The sequence below is a fragment of the Vigna unguiculata genome, chromosome 4, assembly GCF_037176805.1.
Source record: "Vigna unguiculata cultivar grain cowpea cultivar isolate G323 ecotype 2 chromosome 4, ASM3717680v1, whole genome shotgun sequence".
Classification (NCBI taxonomy): domain Eukaryota; kingdom Viridiplantae; phylum Streptophyta; class Magnoliopsida; order Fabales; family Fabaceae; genus Vigna; species Vigna unguiculata.
The window spans coordinates 49,136,390-49,152,579 of record NC_140795.1 but is presented as its reverse complement, the minus strand read 5'-3'; the positions used below and the strand labels follow the sequence as shown (position 1 = coordinate 49,152,579).

The window sequence follows — 16,190 nt, the reverse complement described above, 5'->3', positions numbered from 1 at the left end:
ATCAATGAAAAGTGGAGCTTGGTGGAAGTCTCTCATCACCAAGCACGACCTCTAAAACCAGTGCTGAAGATCTGCGTGTACCGTCTGACGATCTCCAAGTGCCGCCAGGCAGTGAGCCACTGGAATGGCGCCTGACTCTAGCCTTGTGTCGCCCAATGGTTACTGTTTCTTCCATTATATAACATTTTTTATCTTTTCCTTGCTACTCCGGGTCACTCACTTGTCTAGGTTTTGGAACAAAGCTTCCTGTCTACAGAAAGATACAAAAAATGGGGATTAGTGGTAAAATTATATCAATGTAACCTAAAATGTATTTATTTACAAAAGTAAGGTAAAATTGAGAATTAAGTAGGTTGAAAGCTATGGAAGAGTTGATTTTGCTAACAAAATATAACTTAGATAATGGTAAAAATTAACATTATCAAGTACAAAACTTGTGTAGAAACCATGGCGAACCAGCTCAACGGAAATGAGAAACACAATCCTACTATTAGATTTGTGGAGAAGATTTTGAGGTCGTTTGTCGATAATTTTAAGGACATGGTGTGTGCAATTGAAGAGTCCAATGACTTGTCAGTGCTTTCAATCGAAGAACATGGTCTCTTAAGATGCATGAGTAGCAGAAGAAGAAGAAAGTGGAGTCCCTTGAACAAACACTCCAAAAAATTAAAACAACAATTAAGGAAGAAAAGGCGTTTTATACTCAGAACACTCAAGACAACGAAAGAGGTTGAGGAGGTAAAGGAAACGATCATGGTTGTAGAAGTCGTGGAAGGCATGCAGAAAAGAAAGAACATACCAGCTAACTAATGCAGTCATTAATGCTATCAAATTAATTCTACTTTTTCAATACAATTTCAGTATTGCCTGGTGAGTAGTCAAGAATACTAGTTAGGGTAAAACTAATCCAAATTAGCGAATATTGAATTGATTTAAACTAAAATTAGTTTTAATAAAACCTACACTTAAGGGTTAGAGTATAAAAAAATATTAAAAAAATGGTGCAAATAAGAATAAATAAAATAAACGTGTTCGAATGCCATGCACACATTAAATGAAAATAAATAATAAATAAAACTAAATGATAAACTACCTAAATTCCTACAAAGATAATTCTAATAAAATAAGAAACTTTATAGGTATTTTGGTGTTTGAAAGAAAAATAAGGGGAATTGTTGTGCAATTAAATAAGAATAAACAAATAAATAAATGCAAGATAGATTAAAGGATTTAATTCAATTATATAAAATTATTTTGATTTTCCTTTTTTTTCAAATTATATTTTTTATTGTTATTCAATTTAATTTTAAAATTTGATAACTTAAATTAATTAAAGTAACCACTCAATTAATTTTTTAAAATCTTATTCATTCCACTGTATATGATTAAGATTTAATTTGTACTTTCTTCATTCCACCGTATATGATTAAATTTCCAATTTTTTGACTATCTTTTTATTAAGCACACAGTTGTTAAATATTGAATTAACTAGAATATCATTAATAAATTATTTTAGTTTCTCTCCATATATAAATTAAAATAACTAATAGTAGTTATTTTGTTCCACCATATACAATCTAAATGTTCTAATTCGCCTTTGTATGTTCTAGTATATACATATATAAAAGAATATTGTTTTACTCTCATAAAAAATTACTAATTAAATATTAACACGAGTTCTTGTTAAGTACCATACATAAAATTGACTCTCAATATCATTCTTAAACAATCTTAAAAGAAATAAGTATAACTCAAGATAAAAAGGTAAAAAAAGTAAACTCTCATAAATAAATAAATTGTTACTTACTTGAAACCTCAAAATTCATTATTTGAAATTACAAGGAAACCAATGTTAGAGGTTTAGCATTCTATGGAAGTGTTACAAAACATGATGAAAATAAAAGAAAAGAAAGAATGAGGTGTTTGGAGGAAAGCGTTTGCGCAAATTATATGAGAGAGTGGATTGTCCTAATGTCTCCTTTAAGTCTCCTTTTATAGAGTTCGGCCAGAAACTTATCTACAATTTATGTTGCTTTGGAGATTTTAAAAGATTTAAAAGATTTGGCCCATATTTTAAAAATATTTGGCAAATATCTTTTATTTTTTCTAACATAGTATACACTCGTTTAAGTTCGCACTCATTTAAGTTCACATAAATCTGTATTTGGAAAGAAAAAATTCTCGGATCAAGTTTCGAATGACTTTCTCATGAACTTCTTATTGTCGAGCAATACTTCGCATGAACTTTGGTTTGGATTTCTCCAACAAAGCAATAATCTCCAAGCGTTGATGATCATTCAGACAAAGACTTGACCTTTACATTTCATGCCTTTCTGGTTGCTCATCTTTTGCATTGGGGTGGATTGTTTGTTCAATAAATATAGGGTTTATTATATGACTCATAATATTCATAAGTCTGCATCCCAGTTAAGTCTGCACCAAACCCTCTAGATCAAAATGCAGACTTAAGTAAGTGTACACTGTAATTAAAGAAAAAATATTTATGCAGATAAAAAATTAATTTTAACACATTTTTATATCCCAAACTAAATTAGCCATTTTATAATAAGTCCTAAATAAAATAGTATTTGAAAGCACAAACACTCAAATAAAAAGCTAAGTTTAGAGATTAAATGAGGACATAAATTTGCACTCATCAATGTGGAGAGAAAACATTTCTTCAAGGACCTGGCTAAAGTAGAAGTTGGGTACTTGTCTTTTGGATATGATTCAAAGGTTACGATGAAAGGTCGAGGAACAATCCGGTACTTGTAGAAGGATGGCCGAGTTGTAGAAATTCAAGATGTGTACTCTGTACCAATCTCAAAAGTAACATTTTGAGCATGAGACTAGAGAAGGGTTACTTGGTCTTAATGAAAGACCCAATACTGCACTTGAAATTGTTAGACCCAATAACCTAGAAGATGATAGTAAATTATGATGTTTGAATAGATGAAGCCAGTTGGAACAACTTGGTTGAAGATTTTGATGGAGATTGATAAATTCTTAGCTGTATTAAGTTTATACAAAAATGATTTCCTCACTAATGTAGTATAGCGCGAAAACCATATATTAATTCAAGGAGAGCACTTAAATTGAGTGTTTATTAGTGCAATTGGACGAAATCTACCTACTTTTGAGCTAACTAATGTAGTATATAACCACTATGCAATGAAAATGATGCATAAAACCTACTCTAAGACAATATACAATTATGGAATTGGATTAAAAATGAATGAAAACTATCTATTGATGAATTGCTAGCTAATATGAAAGTGAAAATACTCAAAACAATGGAGAATTTATCATGATGCAAACTGTTTGTAAATCATGATGCAAAGCTTAGTGGGAAGCCTTCGTTATCTAACAAGTACAAGGTAGGGCTTACTATTAAGTCTTGGAATAATAAGTCGGTATACGAAAGAGTCGAACTATAAACATTAGAAGGTGTCAGAGCGTATACTAAGGTATATTCGGGAAATGGTATCACTTGGCTTATACTATACTACATCGAACAATGATTGGTGTAGAGATGTAGATGATCGAAAAATCACATCCAGATATATATTTTTCATGAACCACGTGACATTCACTTAGCTTTCAAACGAGCAACCCATAGAACATTGTCAACATGTGAATTCAAGAGTATGTTGCAACATCATGCTGTGTATGTCATGCAATATGACTTAGAAATATTCTAAGCAAACTGGAGATGAAACAGAAAGGAAGGATGATGATATGAGTTGATAACAAATTAGCCATTAAGTTGACAAAGAATTCAGTCAACCATGAAAGTAACAAGCATATTGATGTGCTCTTTCATTTCATCCAAGAATATGTGAAAGAAGGCAATGTGGAACCAGCACATGTGGGAAGTCGAGTCTATAAATTATATTATTATTTATATGAATAACATAACAACAACATAGATAAATAAATTTATTCACAAAGTAAATTTGTTGTCAACAAATATCACATTTCAACAAAACAAGTGTATAATACATATTTTTTCACTCATGCAAGTTTTTCTATTATTTGAGGTTGAATATTTGGTCTTCACTATAAACTATAATTTGTTTTAATATTATTGGATTAAAAGAATTATATTAATTTATTTTTATAGTTTAAATCAAAATGTTTAGTGACGATAAAAATATCTAACCAAATCGATTATAAGAATATCATAATTGATAATAATTGAAAATTCGAAATCTAAATTATGTGGTCATAACAAGTTACAAGGTTACGTCATAAATACATACAAATGCCAGAGATCGTATCCTTTTGGATTAATGCACATGTTTTTTTTCCTTTAAAAAGGATATATGCACATTTTTTCTAAGTTGTAGGACACTGGGGTCCATTTCAAAATGTGGTTCAGTTCATTTTTGTGACTTTAAATAATTATTCAAACAGACATGTCCTAGTACTTTTTTCTTTGTTTTTTATTTTATAAACTTAACCAAATCTATTACATTAAATCGACTTCAATATTCCTTTTAATTACTAAATTAAAGTTGCACCTTTATTTATTAGTTTATACTATAATATTTCATATACAATAACTGAATCAGATTACAGTAATAACCAAAATAAAGAAAGAAAATTATCTATTGACAAAAATTATTTTGACAAAGTTCACAAACTTTCCCTAAATAAAATAAATAAAATTAAAATAGATTATTTTTTTAACTAAAATAAAATAAAAAAGTAATTTTTTTTACTCAAATTGATAGTTTCTCAGAGTTTGTAAGAAAAAACTTTGTTAATATATCATTTTCAGATAAAGAACTGTAACATCGAAGTAACTTAGAAAGTAGAATTGGAATGCACGCGGTGGAACGATCACGGTTTTGGTTTGTCCCCTGTTATAATGCACATGGTCTTGCCACTTTCATGCAACTTTTTAGCTAATATTAAATAAGTTTAATTAGTTTATACTATAATATTTCAATATTTCAAAGTACTCACTTTAAAAAAATAATGTGTTACTTTATTTTTAATTTTTGAAAAAATATCTTAATCAGAATGTTTTTAGATAAAAATTACTAAAATCGTTAACTTAATAAATAATTTTTACCATTCAATTTTGATATAAATATTGATACTTAAGTTTGTAAGTTATTTTAAATATCAATGTGTTAATAATTTTTTGCTGAAAAAAATATAATTGAAATATATTTTCAAAAATTAAAACTGAATTAACACATTTTAAAAAACAAGTATCAAATTAAAATATTTAAATAAAAGTGAATATATTTAAATAAAAGTGAATATGATTCGATTAAACCTGTTAAATACTATGATGACATAAATAATTGACATAAATTATTGCTTTAGTCGGTAGTTACTTCTTTTATCTTTATCTTCTCTTCTTTTATCTTTATCTTCTGACGATAGTTAATTCCTGATACAGAATATTGTGGATAGGTTACTTATGTAAAGAGTTGTTTTTGTCTTATTATTTTGGTTCATGAAGCATGAATTGCTTTATTTGCAGTTCGGAGTGGCTGAGCATGTTTGACCATAAATAAATGAAGCACTGGTGGTTTGGTAAAAAGAGGAGGAAGAAAGAAGCACCACTTTCGCTCCTATATATATATATATATATATATATATATATCTCTCCTTGCAGAACATCTTTGGCACGAACAACATTCAAACATTTTTCAAACCATGGAAAATTCTAGGGAGATGATGAATAAGGAGATGGCAGCACCACTGCTAAGAAAGAGTGGTGAAGAAGAAGAAGAAGTAGCATCATTATCATCGGAGAGTACATTCTGGGAAGAGCTTAAGAGGATAAGCTCCATGGCGGCTCCAATGGTGGCTGTTACGGTTTCACAGTACCTTCTGCAGGTTGTGTCACTCATGATGGTGGGACATCTCGGAGCACTGGTTTCCTTCTCCGGGGTTGCTGTTGCCACCTCTTTTGCTGAAGTTACCGGTTTCAGTGTCCTTGTAAATAAATACCACTCTCTTTCTGCTTCAATGCACCCTTTTTTCTTTTATTTCTCTCATTTTTCTTAACTTGGTTGTTCAGTTTGGTTGATATAACCTTGCTTTTGATTCAATGCACCCTTTTTTCTTTTATTTCTCTCATTTTTCTTAACTTGGTTGTTCAGTTTGGTTGATATAACCTTGCTTTTGACACTGGATCTACGCAAAGGGTTGAAAGTTGAGAGCTTGAAAACTGTCCTTATCATATTTGTGTTTGTGTGTGAGTGAGTGAGTGAGAGAGTATTATTGTTGATGCCACAAAACAAAGTCCGGTGTTTATGTCTGTGTTTTGAAACGTTCGTGTGTTTGTGTTGTGTTGCATTGCAGTTGGGAATGTCTGGTGCATTGGAAACTTTGTGCGGGCAAATGTACGGTGCAGAGGAGTATAGAAAGTTTGGGAACTACACATGGTGTGCCACAGTGACTCTGATATTGGTTTGTGTCCCCATATCTGTGGTGTGGATATTCACTGATAAAATACTGATGGTGTTTGGTCAAGACCCTGAAATTTCTGGTGCTGCTTGTGAGTACTGCATATGCCTCATGCCAGCGCTGTTTGGGCATGCTGTTCTTCAGGCTCTCACTCGGTACTTCCAGACTCAGAGTATGATCTTTCCCATGGTTTTCAGCTCAATTACCTCACTGTGTTTGCATGTTCCTATTTGTTGGGGTCTGGTTTTTGCGTTGGGGCTAGGACACGTTGGAGCTGCGTTAGCCATTGGAGTTTCTTATTGGTTGAATGTGGTTTGGCTTGCAATTTACATGCTCTACTCCCCGGCTTGTCAAAAAACCAGGATTGTGTTTTCTTGTAGTGCTTTACTTTGCATTCCAGAGTTCTTGAAATTAGCTATCCCTTCAGGACTCATGTTTTGGTAAATATATGACTTTGCATCAATCAATGCTTTTTCTTCATCTGTTTTTCTTCTCTGCTAATTGCATTTTTCACTGATCTCTGCAGTTTTGAATGGTGGTCTTTTGAGGTGCTAACTTTACTTGCAGGGCTTTTGCCTAATCCCCAGCTTGAAACCGCAGTACTCTCAGTCTGGTGGGTGGAATCAATTTCTCTTCCTTTAATAACTCTCATTTCATCTTCTTCTGACTTTTATCACACCCTTGCAGCCTTAATGCTACTACCTTACACTACTTCGTTCCTTACGCTGTTGGAGCTTCTGCAAGGTTCGGTTTTTTTCATTTAAGCTAGAGTAAATAAAACATTGTCTCTTTCAGTGAGTAATTCTTGAACAGAAAACGAAAATCTTTGTCATCAAGAACATACTTTGTAATCTGTGGTGTTTGTTTTGCAGCACTCGGGTTTCAAATGAACTAGGTGCAGGAAATCCAAAAACAGCCAAAGGTGCTGTGCGTGTGGTTGTGATTCTTGTGGTTGCAGAGGCAGTTATTGTGAGCACAGTGTTCTTCAGTTGCCGACATATCTTAGGATACGCATATAGCAATGACATGGAAGTTGTGGATTATGTTTCAAGCATAGCTCCTCTCCTCTGTGTGTCTGTCAGTGCAGACAGTCTAATCGGAGCACTTTCTGGTTGGTCACTTCAAAATCTCCTTCTTCTGTGTATATATATTTATATTTATGTAAAACAAAACACCATTGTTGATTGTTGCATCTATATCTATCGATGAACGTGTGTAGGGGTAGCGAGAGGTGGAGGATTTCAGCAAATAGGTGCTTACGTGAACCTGGGAGCCTACTATCTTGTGGGAATTCCTATAGGTTTGTTTTTGGGTTTCCATCTACAGCTAAATGCCAAGGGCCTTTGGATAGGAACTCTATCAGGCTCTATTGTACAAGTAATTATTCTTGCCATCGTAACAGCACTAACAGATTGGCAGAAAGAGGTTAGTCTTACTTTTCTCGCATGCATAATCTCAATTCTTTTGTTGAAAATCTCACATCCGATCAGAGATAAGACAAGATTATAGTGTAAATACGAGTCTTTTGTTGGAAATCTCGCAATAAGACGAGTTTACGGTGTAAATGTGAATACAACCCTTAGGTTAAACGCTGATTTTGTAAGGTTGGTGAGACATCACCCGAATATATAGCTAACATGAAATTATTGTACTTGGATGTTGCTATTATTGCAGGCTACTAAAGTTAGGGAGAGAGTGGTGGAGAATTCAAGTAAAAGTCACACTGCACTTGTTTGAGATATTGAAGGCAAGTGAACAATAAAAGAGTGGAAGAGCAGAATACACTGTGATAGCTCTTTTGGTTTTTGAGTTGATTATGGAAAGGAGATAGGGAAATAGAGAGAGAGATAGCCATAGAGGATATAATAAAGTGTGTCAGTTTTCTCTTTGGCTGTGTTTTGGTTTTAATATTTTGTTTCTGTTTTGTGTCTGTCAGAGGATTTAATTATGTTAACACATGTAGAAAAGTTGTGTGAATATGTGATGAGAGTTTTGTATTGGATTTGGTTTTGACTCTGGATCTTTACTTACAAATATTAATGACATGTTTTCTTTTACTTTGATGCATGATATGAACTTGTTCATCAATGTGTGGTGAGTTTTTCTTTTGCTGCATACTTTGGTATTATCATGAAAGCAGAAAACATGCGCCACCTAACGTCATTATTTTTGTACCATTCTGTGAAAATATCATTTCAATAAACGTTCCTCCACCACACAACCAAACACATAGCAGAATGAAGAGGTTCATCCATTCTCCCACTAATGCAAGTTTTTCTGGTATCTGAAGTTGAATCTCTGGTACAAACAACCAAAAAGAAAGTTAGTGGCAAGAAACTCTTGGATGAATCTATTCTAAGTTAAAAAATGTTTTTTTAATAAATAGTGTTTGAATCAGAAGAAGTTAATATTGAAATCTTAAACCACAAAACAGATTCTTCATGCATGCATATATGTGCTAGACGGCACAAGTGTCCAAAACAAAAACCACCAATTTTCTATTTGAAATGTGTACTCAATGCATTGAATTGGTTTGGGTTCACAGTGTGGGACTTAGACTCACACTTTCTTTTACACGCTTATCTGACCTATATTCTCAGAAAGACTTTCGATATACTGCACTCGTCTGAGTCAGTTTTAACCATCGGCTCTAATACCACTTGTTAGGTTTATAAGGAGGGGTATCACTGGGGAGATACAACATCAATAAGACCTGAGCCTAACCACATAAGACATTGACACCACTCTCAACCCAAAACCTTAAAGCAATGAGTTTATGGGTCTTTATCTTTATATAGTGCTCTACTTTCTCATTTCTGGTCAACGTGGGACTTAGACTCACACTTGGATTCCTATCACTCCACACGTCTCATGCATCATTTTCATCTTTTCTCTGGTGTTCACGGTAGAATTTGGATTCTATATCGAATTTTTCTGTTTTCTTCCTCTACTATCTATCTATAATACATTGATTATTACTAATTTTAAATATACTTTTAATGTTCAACAGATGACAACATTCAAAAAAATTAATAAAAATTCAGAACTCGTTCGTAATATGTTAAAAAAGAGAAGAAAGTTCGGGAATAGTTGTAAAATCAAATCAAGGAAATGTGATTGGGGTAAGGTCCATTTTTGAATGGAAAGAGGTTCTTGGAAGCACTAGTTAATTATTAATGTAAGTGAAAGGCCACCATTGGATTTCTCAATCACTTGCAAGTTCTTGGTGACAAATATCAAATCACCCATGGCTGAGACTTTTCTCCAAAATCAATTTTACCATTCCTTCTTTTGTTGTTATTGCATTGCAGTTGATTCATGAAAATAGGCATTGGAATTTGAATACAATGCAATAGTTAAGTAAAATTCACTATTAAGTAATTAATGTAATAATTTATAATATTAAACTAAATTATTAATATACCAATTTTAGTATATAAAAGTACAAACTTTATCTTATATACACTATTTTATATTATTTTGTAAGATCTTATATACTGATTTTGTATTATTTTGAAAGGCTGCCCATTTCCAGCAAATCTCACAAATTGGAAGTCTCACATTTTTTCTTCTTTTAATTATTTTATTTATTTTGATTTAGAAATAAAAAATACGAGTTCAATATTTGATAAAAGGGTAAAATTATATATATTTTTTTGATAAATAGAAAATAAGTTTTTGTGGGAACATGCTAGGAAGGAATTTATAATATAATAAGTGTCCTCGTACGAACAGAGTCGTGGGGCTCGTGAGTGGACTCGTGGGCACCGTACTGGTCCAGTCTTTTTAAAAAGTTATTTTATTTTTAGTTATATTTCGTGTGGTTGATATGTGGTTTAATTAAGTATTTATCAGAATATAAAAATAAATAAATTTGAACACATAAATTATTAAATAATTTAAAAGTTTCTCATAAACTGTTCCAAAATATTATTTTAGCTTACGGATACATATTTATTAAAGGATAGAAAAACACAAAATCGCAAAGGTATCTAGAATAAAAAGTATGAATTAAAAATAGAACATAGAATACATAATGATGGGAGTATTATAGAAATGAGAGAAACCACACCAAACAAAGACAACTCCACCATAAATTATTGACATTATTTTGGCACATTTATAATAATAGAAACACCATAAGATACAGGCAAGTGGACCTTCTACGTACTCCTCAAAAGTAAGGCCCGCGTGGAGGTGGAGGCCCGGGATGTCCATGAGGGCCAGGAGGCCCGGGAGGCCCATGAGGACCGGGATGCGCACGAGGGCCAGGAGGTCCAGGAGGCCCGGGAGGTCCATGGAGGCCAGAAGGCCCATAAGATCCGCCGGGAGGTCCGGGAGGATGGTTATGCAGGGGTGGCGGTGGAGGATGAAATGGATCCGGTGGAGCATGATGATGCGGTGGTGGTGGTGGTGGAGGAGCAAAATGATCGGGCGGAGGCGGTGAGTGGTGGTGGATCGGAGGTGGCGGTGGCCCTGGCGGTCCTCGCAGTGGACCTGGTGGCCCCGGAGGCCCAGGAGGAGCATGAGATCGGTGATGGTGGTGATTCATGGTTTCCGATTGAAAGGAGATTTACTTGGTGAGATTATGAAGATGGTGAGAGAAGCGTTTGACTAAGAAATAAATAGCAGTGCAGCGTCTAGAACCTTTCCAATACTTCTTTTCTACGTATTCAACTTTCTACTTTAATTCTTAACTATTAAGGTAAATAAAAGTAGTCAATATTTTTGAAAAAAAAAAAAAAGAAGAAAGTAGAATGAAAGTTTCTCTTGTGCGTTAACCGACCCAACCCGATGGACTCTGCAGAATCCACCGCCAAGCTCCGTCTCATGTGCAGCTACGGCGGCCACATACTCCCCCGTCCCGGCACCAACTCCCTCTTCTACGCCGGCGGCGAAACCCGCATCCTCTCCATCCACCGCCGCACCCTCGCCACGCTCTCCTCCTTCCGCACCCATCTCTCCACCCTCCTCTCTCTCAAATACCCCTTCACTCTCAAGTACCAGCTCCCCCACCTCCACCTCGACTCCCTCATCACCCTCGCCTCCGACGAAGACCTCCACATCCTCGTCGACGAGCACCACCGCTCCTCCTCCCGCATCAGACTCTTCGTCTTCCCCGCTTTCCGCCACCCCAAAAGTGAGTCATGGTTCTTGGACGCCCTCAAGTGCTCCTCCATCATGCACCACTCCTTCCCTCTCGACGCCACCTCTTCCTCCGTCACCCCTCCCCTCCATCACCACCCCTCTTCTCTTCCAAGGTATTCCTTCCTTCCTTCCCCTAACTTCTTCACCAAGTCACGTTTTTTTTTCTTTCTTTCTCAAGATTTTACTAATACATTCTGGTTGCATTTTGTTTCAGTGATAGTACTGTTTCCAGCATCATTTCGCAGCGGCACAATATATGTTATCAGGACCCTGTTCAAGTTGAAACTCAAATCCCCTTTGTTTCCAATAATGCAAATGTGAATGCACTGTATTCTTCATTTCCACGCTTTAATCCACTGCTGCAATCTGCTACACGCAATTTACCTCTTCACCATATTTACCAGCAACCTCGTCCTTCCACGCATCTGCTTTATCAAACCAATCCTGTTTGCCCCGTATACCTCGTACCTGTTACTCTGCCTATGACAGCCTCCACTCAACCATCAATGAATCTAAATGTTTCATCTTTAGGTTTCCATGTACCACATAACTATACCTCTAACTCTCACAACTACTTAACACACACACAAACTGCACCACTCGTTCATCATCATCAACCTCAATCTCAGAATATATCTATTACTTCCGTGGAATCTCCCGAGAGTGGGAATGAACTTCACAACAACCTTGCTCGTGATCAGATATACAAATCTCAGCCCCCACCTCCGGCATTGCCTTCTAAACACCAAACCTTGAGAAAAGACACGGCGGAGTTGTTGTCTGAAGCTCTTTCTCAGTTGCATGTGGATAGCCGCAGCAGATAGAAACATCACAGCCACAGTGATTTTTATTGTCTGGAACACAATTTTTGTACAATGGTCCATCATGTTTCTTTTTTCTTTTTTTTTCATAGTGGTATATTGGTATGTTTTTGCCTCTCTTTACCATCTTAGTGTGTATAATATTTTGAATATTTTCCTATCACTACTGATGAGAATACTTCTTTCATATCTGCTTTGATTTTTTTTTCTTTTTCGGAGAAGTAACTCAATCCTCTGGCGTGTAAACCTTCTACGATTTCAAATGTCAATCCTGATATGTTTTGGATGGGATCAACATAAAAAACTAAAGAACATTTTGAGTTTTATAAAAGATACCCATTCCTTGTATTTTAATAAACATTACAAAAAAATGTGTGATACCAAAATTAAACAAAATAAATTCTCACTAGATTGAATATAATTACAGTAAATATAATATTCTTTGAATTTTAATGACTTTCTTTTCTTTGGCATGTCACTTTAATGGCTGTACAATGAATATAATTACAGTAATTTTAATACATTAAATTTTGCAAGTTAATAAGCAATAAACAAATAAATAAAATGTATCTAATATTGTTTAAAACAATCTTATATATAATTTCTAAACTTGTTTTGGTTTCCACAGTTGAAATTTCACTTTAGAATTTTCTCTTTGCAACACACAAAATTCAGAAAACCGGTTCTTTTGGTGTTGCATTTTCGTGGTTTCTCTTTCTTCTGAATTAATACTTAGGAAGTTTAGTTTTCTCTCTTGGCTTCACGGGTTGGAGTTTCCGGTGACTTTGACAGCGTCGGAAATTTTGTTGTTTATTTTTCAGACCACTTGTGAAGGTTTCCGTGAGAGAGGAGGATTATAAAAAAAGAAAGATCAAGTGTGCTTCTACTTCTCTATTAGCATCATGTTAATACACTCTCCAAATTAATATAGTGTAGTTTCTAGACGTATATGCTCATGTAAATTGAATGCTCGAATATGGTGCTGGAATTAAATTTAAAGTCTAATTCTTAATTCTTAATATTTATACTTTTAAATTAGTTTTAGCTTATTTTTGTGTGAGCTTACAATTTTTGTTTACTATTTATAATAATGAATGGAGAATTGTTCTCATTAAGATGCGTGACTATTTATTTTAGAAAATAATTTCATGTACATCAAAAAAGTTTATGAACACTTAGAAGGAGAACAAAAATAATAGATTATATGATGTGATAGAAGTAATACATTGAAAAAACGAACATGTAATAGATGTATATAAAACAAAAATGTATCTCTATCATTATTCATTTATTTTATAAGGATTGTTCTCTGGTGAACTAATTTATAATCGATGCTTGTTTCCCTACATTGATTAGATAACTTCATGGATCTTAATGTTCTTAAACAAAATAGTCCCTTTTAACCAATTAGTATAACAAAAATAATTAATTGGCAGACTTCTAGGATAATCATATTCAGGACTGAGATTGACATTTTTAAATCCCAAAAGGAACTATACAGAGAGAAAATATATGAACATAGGTTAAAACAGTACACAAGGAGTGGGGACTGAAGCTGAGAGACAGAGCAAAAGTCCATTGCCTCAGCCAAAAAGAAGTACAAGAAACTGCACAAGCTGGAAGACGAAAGTGTGCCAAATTGCAAGAATTATTTTGGTGACTGGTTCAGGTCTGTAGTAGTGGTGGTGATTGTGAAGAGGTGCTGCGAAATGTTAGTAATAGAATCAATGCAGCAGATAATGTTAGCTTTTAACCAGGCCTTTTAAGGTGAAGGGGTTTAAGAAAGTTCTCTTTCAAATGCATTCTGATACCCTGGCCCGGATGGGCTAAACATGGCTTTCTATAAAAGTTTCTCAGAAGAAGGTGCCCTACCCAGTTAGTTGAATGAAACTAACTTTGTCTTCATACCCAACACAGAGAAGCCCTCCTCTATGAAAGACTCTCTTTGCGATGTTTTTGGTGGAATGGGGATATATTAAAACTATTATGCAGAAGTTGGGGTTTTGTTAAAAGTGGATCATTGCATTCTGTAGGGTTTTCTATACAGATTAATGGAGAATGGATAGGTAAGGGGATCCTCTCTCCCCTTATCCTTTCATCCTAGGTTGTGAATGCTTTTCTTTTCTGCACTTATTGGGGATCTACACAGCATAACCCACTTATTGTTTGCAGATGACAGGTTCATGTTTTTTCAGAGCAAATGGCATTGAAAGCAACCGAGTGAAGGATGTAAGAAAAGGACTCGAAAAAGACCATCAACATGACAAAACATGAGATTTTTTACAATGCCAAGACAATCAATGCCTCAGACCAAAGAGACAATCAATGCCATCTTGGGATTCTCCCAAAGCTTAGGAACAGGAAAGTTCTTTGAATTGTCATCAATTGTTAAGAGGAAGAAGAAAATAGCAAGAGTGTGGTAGAAAATAAACAGCTGGACATGTAAACATTTATTGAAAGCAGGAGCAGAAATCCTAGTGAAATCCCAACATTTGAAGGTAAGTAGTGTGAGTTTCTGCATTTGAACTGGTTTTTCCATGCAGGTATGAGGCAGAAATACTCCCAAGACAGAGTTTCCATGGCATTGTTATAAACTACAATAGGTACAAACTAAAGAATCATAACAAAAAAATCCCAGCACTCCAACGAACAAGGGTGAGAGAAAAAAAAAAAAACAGTAAATAGTGAAAATTTGCAAGATTGAAAAAGAAGGGCTTGAATTCCCTATGCAGCATTCTCAATTTCCTTTTTTCCATCAGCAAACAAAAGAACACATAATCTACAGAGGCGTAAATAATTGAACAACAGAAGAAAACAAGTGAATGAGACGAACAAAAGGCATACACATACACGTTTTCAATATCTACTGCGGAAGACCTTGTTGCTGCTCTTCAAGGTTCTTGATATGAGCCTTGAGGACCAACAGAAGTTCTCTAGAAGGAGCCTGAAGGGTGGAAACGAGAGCGGAAGAAGGGCCCTTGAGAGCCCCCAAAAGAGTGGCATAAATCTCGGCGCGCGTGGGCAAAGTCTCGAGCTTCTTAAACTCGTCGGGGCCGTAAAACTTGCCCTCGAAAACGGCGCCGGTGAAGTCGTTGTCCTCGAGCTTCTTCTCCCTCTGGAAGTCCCGGTAGGGCTTGAGTGCGGCGGGGATCTCCTCGGAGTGAACGAAGAGCCACACATTCATGCCCTTCATGCAGGGTTTCAGCGTCTCCCAGGGGGTTCCCTCCACGGCCTTGTACACCAGCGTGTTCTTCGCCACGATCAGCTTCGTGCTCTCCGGGAACGTCTTCCGAAGCTCCTGGAACTGCTTCACGGTGAACCCCTTGTAGTTTATGCCCGCCAGAAGGTAGCAGTTTTCCAACTGCTCCCGCACCGTCTCCACAGTTTCCTCTTTCTTCGTGCGGGGAATCGCCGCCCGGATACAGAGGTGCCGCGCGGGCGGCCGCTGGGCCAGCCCGCCGGCGGGCACGGTGAACGGGTTGGTGGGCCGTGCCAGAACTCGGTAGCGGGCATGGGCCTGGGCCTTGGTGGAGGGAACGGCGAAGGTCATCGCAGCAGTGGCCGTCGATTCCATGGTGGGAATTGGGGAAACAGAGCAAAATGCTTCTCACTCTCTCACTCTGGTTCGTTTGCCTTATCTTATCACTTTTTACACCTCTTGAGTTTTTATTTCGGGGCACCCCCACCCAACGCTCTTCACCAATCATCGTTTGACACGTGGCTATGTTTTCTTTTTGTTCTTTGTTTCTTCAAAATAACGAAAAAAAAATGCCAACTTTAAAATTTAAC

The 16,190-nt window shown here is 35.6% G+C and overlaps 3 protein-coding genes across 4 annotated transcripts; 2 read left to right on the top strand and 1 right to left on the bottom strand.

Moving 5' to 3' along the window:
* The first annotated feature begins 5,507 nt into the window (after nucleotides 1-5,507).
* On the top strand, nucleotides 5,508-8,499 carry LOC114181595 (protein DETOXIFICATION 9-like). The gene is made up of 7 exons (XM_028068092.2): nucleotides 5,508-5,961; nucleotides 6,328-6,872; nucleotides 6,959-7,045; nucleotides 7,120-7,176; nucleotides 7,305-7,543; nucleotides 7,652-7,857; nucleotides 8,107-8,499. Exons 1-7 carry the CDS (start codon nucleotides 5,677-5,679, stop codon nucleotides 8,167-8,169), a joined length of 1,482 nt encoding a protein of 493 aa, XP_027923893.2. The 5' UTR covers nucleotides 5,508-5,676; the 3' UTR covers nucleotides 8,170-8,499.
* A 1,827-nt stretch (nucleotides 8,500-10,326) lies between these two features.
* LOC114180326 (protein PAL OF QUIRKY) lies at nucleotides 10,327-12,590 on the top strand. Of its 2 annotated transcripts, XM_028066622.2 has the most exons (3): nucleotides 10,327-11,137; nucleotides 11,240-11,693; nucleotides 11,795-12,590. In XM_028066622.2, exons 2-3 carry the CDS (start codon nucleotides 11,263-11,265, stop codon nucleotides 12,402-12,404), a joined length of 1,041 nt encoding a protein of 346 aa, XP_027922423.1. In that variant the 5' UTR covers nucleotides 10,327-11,137; nucleotides 11,240-11,262; the 3' UTR covers nucleotides 12,405-12,590. The 2 variants fall into 2 exon arrangements, with proteins under 2 accessions (XP_027922423.1, XP_027922422.1); XM_028066621.2 differs by having other exon boundaries at nucleotides 10,327-11,693.
* Nucleotides 12,591-15,101: 2,511 nt separating this feature from the next.
* LOC114181389 (large ribosomal subunit protein uL10c-like) lies at nucleotides 15,102-16,052 on the bottom strand. Its single transcript, XM_028067835.2, has one exon. It carries the CDS (start codon nucleotides 15,973-15,975, stop codon nucleotides 15,265-15,267), a length of 711 nt encoding a protein of 236 aa, XP_027923636.1. The 5' UTR covers nucleotides 15,976-16,052; the 3' UTR covers nucleotides 15,102-15,264.
* Nucleotides 16,053-16,190: the final 138 nt, after the last annotated feature.